Raw genomic sequence first — 1189 nt, 5'->3', positions numbered from 1 at the left:
CGTCCGCCCCCAGCTCATAGCCCGCATGGCACACACACTTAAAGGACCCTCGCGTGTTGAGGCAGCCGTGGGCGCACTGGGCCAGCCCCGTGGTACATTCGTCCACGTCTGGATGGGAGATAATGGGGGAGGCTCTGGGTGCTGGCCCCGAAGAGACGCGGCAGGGGCGGTGCCTTGGTGTGAGGGACCCGCCAGGGTCAGGGCTCAGGCCCCTTGTGCCAGGAGGGGCCCCCTCATACCCGTTCCTGCCTTCCGCTCTGGCTGCAGTCGTGGCTGGCCCCTCTGAGCACCCACTTTTATCACCCAGCTCTCCCTCCGGAGCCCCCGCCCCCATGGCTGGCCCTGCCAGCAGCTCCACCCCTCTGCACCCTCTGGCTCTCAGCTGTGCCCTCCCCCACCCCCACCCCGTCCCATGCTCACCACGCCCCTGCAGGGTGGGCCGGGAGGACCTTAGCACTCCAGCCTCTGGGGCTGCAGGCCCCAAGCCCAGGGTCCCAGCCTCTGCCTGGGTCCCCCCCCCCCTCCCCCCCCCACCCAGAGCTCCCACACCTGCGGTGTCCCTGACGGCCATCCTCCCGCGCCGATCCAGCCGGCTGCGGGTCACACGGGGGAGCGGGGACACCCGAAAGCCCCACGAGGGGCGTCTAACTAACCAGCACCACGCAGGCAGCAGGGCCTGCTGCCCGGGTGTGGCAGCTCGTTCTAGGAAGCGTCGCCCGCAGGATAACAAACCCGGACACCTGAGGCCACAGGGGAGCTGGCCCCGCCCCGCGCAGGGAGCGCCTCCCTTTCTCTTCCTCTCGCCTCTCTAATCAGCAACCTCGCTTAGTGACACCAGAAACATCTAAAAACAAAAGCAGCCCCGGCCGGTGTGGCTCAGTGGATAGAGCCTCGGCCTGCAGACTGAAGGGTCCTGGGTTCGATTCCGGTCAGGGCACATGCCCGGGTTGTGGGCTCGATCCCGGTGGGGGGCTTGCAGGAGGCAGCTGATGCATGATTCTCTCTCATCACTGATGATTCTCTCTCTCTCCTTTCCTTGCTGAAATCAATAAAAATATTAAAAATGAGTAAATAAACAAAAACAAAAGCACAGCCTGAAGTCTGCCAACTGCTGCCCAAATGAGGCTCGGGCTGGAAGCAGCCTTGGTGCGGTCCTGCCCCGCCGCCCAGCCCCCAGCCCCCAGCCCCA

General features: G+C 65.2%; 1 protein-coding gene across 1 annotated transcript in view; it reads right to left on the bottom strand.

Annotated features, from left to right (window-relative positions):
• MEGF6 (multiple EGF like domains 6) overlaps window positions 1–1189 on the bottom strand; it is a 121836-nt gene that overhangs the window by 20880 nt on the left and 99767 nt on the right. The window contains exon 6 of the mRNA XM_015570509.1: window positions 8–108. Within this exon, the coding sequence (XP_015425995.1) occupies window positions 8–108 (101 nt within the window). The remainder of the gene's footprint in view (window positions 1–7; window positions 109–1189) is intronic.

Source organism: Myotis davidii, unplaced genomic scaffold, assembly GCF_000327345.1.
Source record: "Myotis davidii unplaced genomic scaffold, ASM32734v1 scaffold427, whole genome shotgun sequence".
Lineage (NCBI taxonomy): Eukaryota > Metazoa > Chordata > Mammalia > Chiroptera > Vespertilionidae > Myotis > Myotis davidii.
Note: the sequence above shows the minus strand (reverse complement) of the source record. Positions and strands in the feature narration are given on the sequence as shown.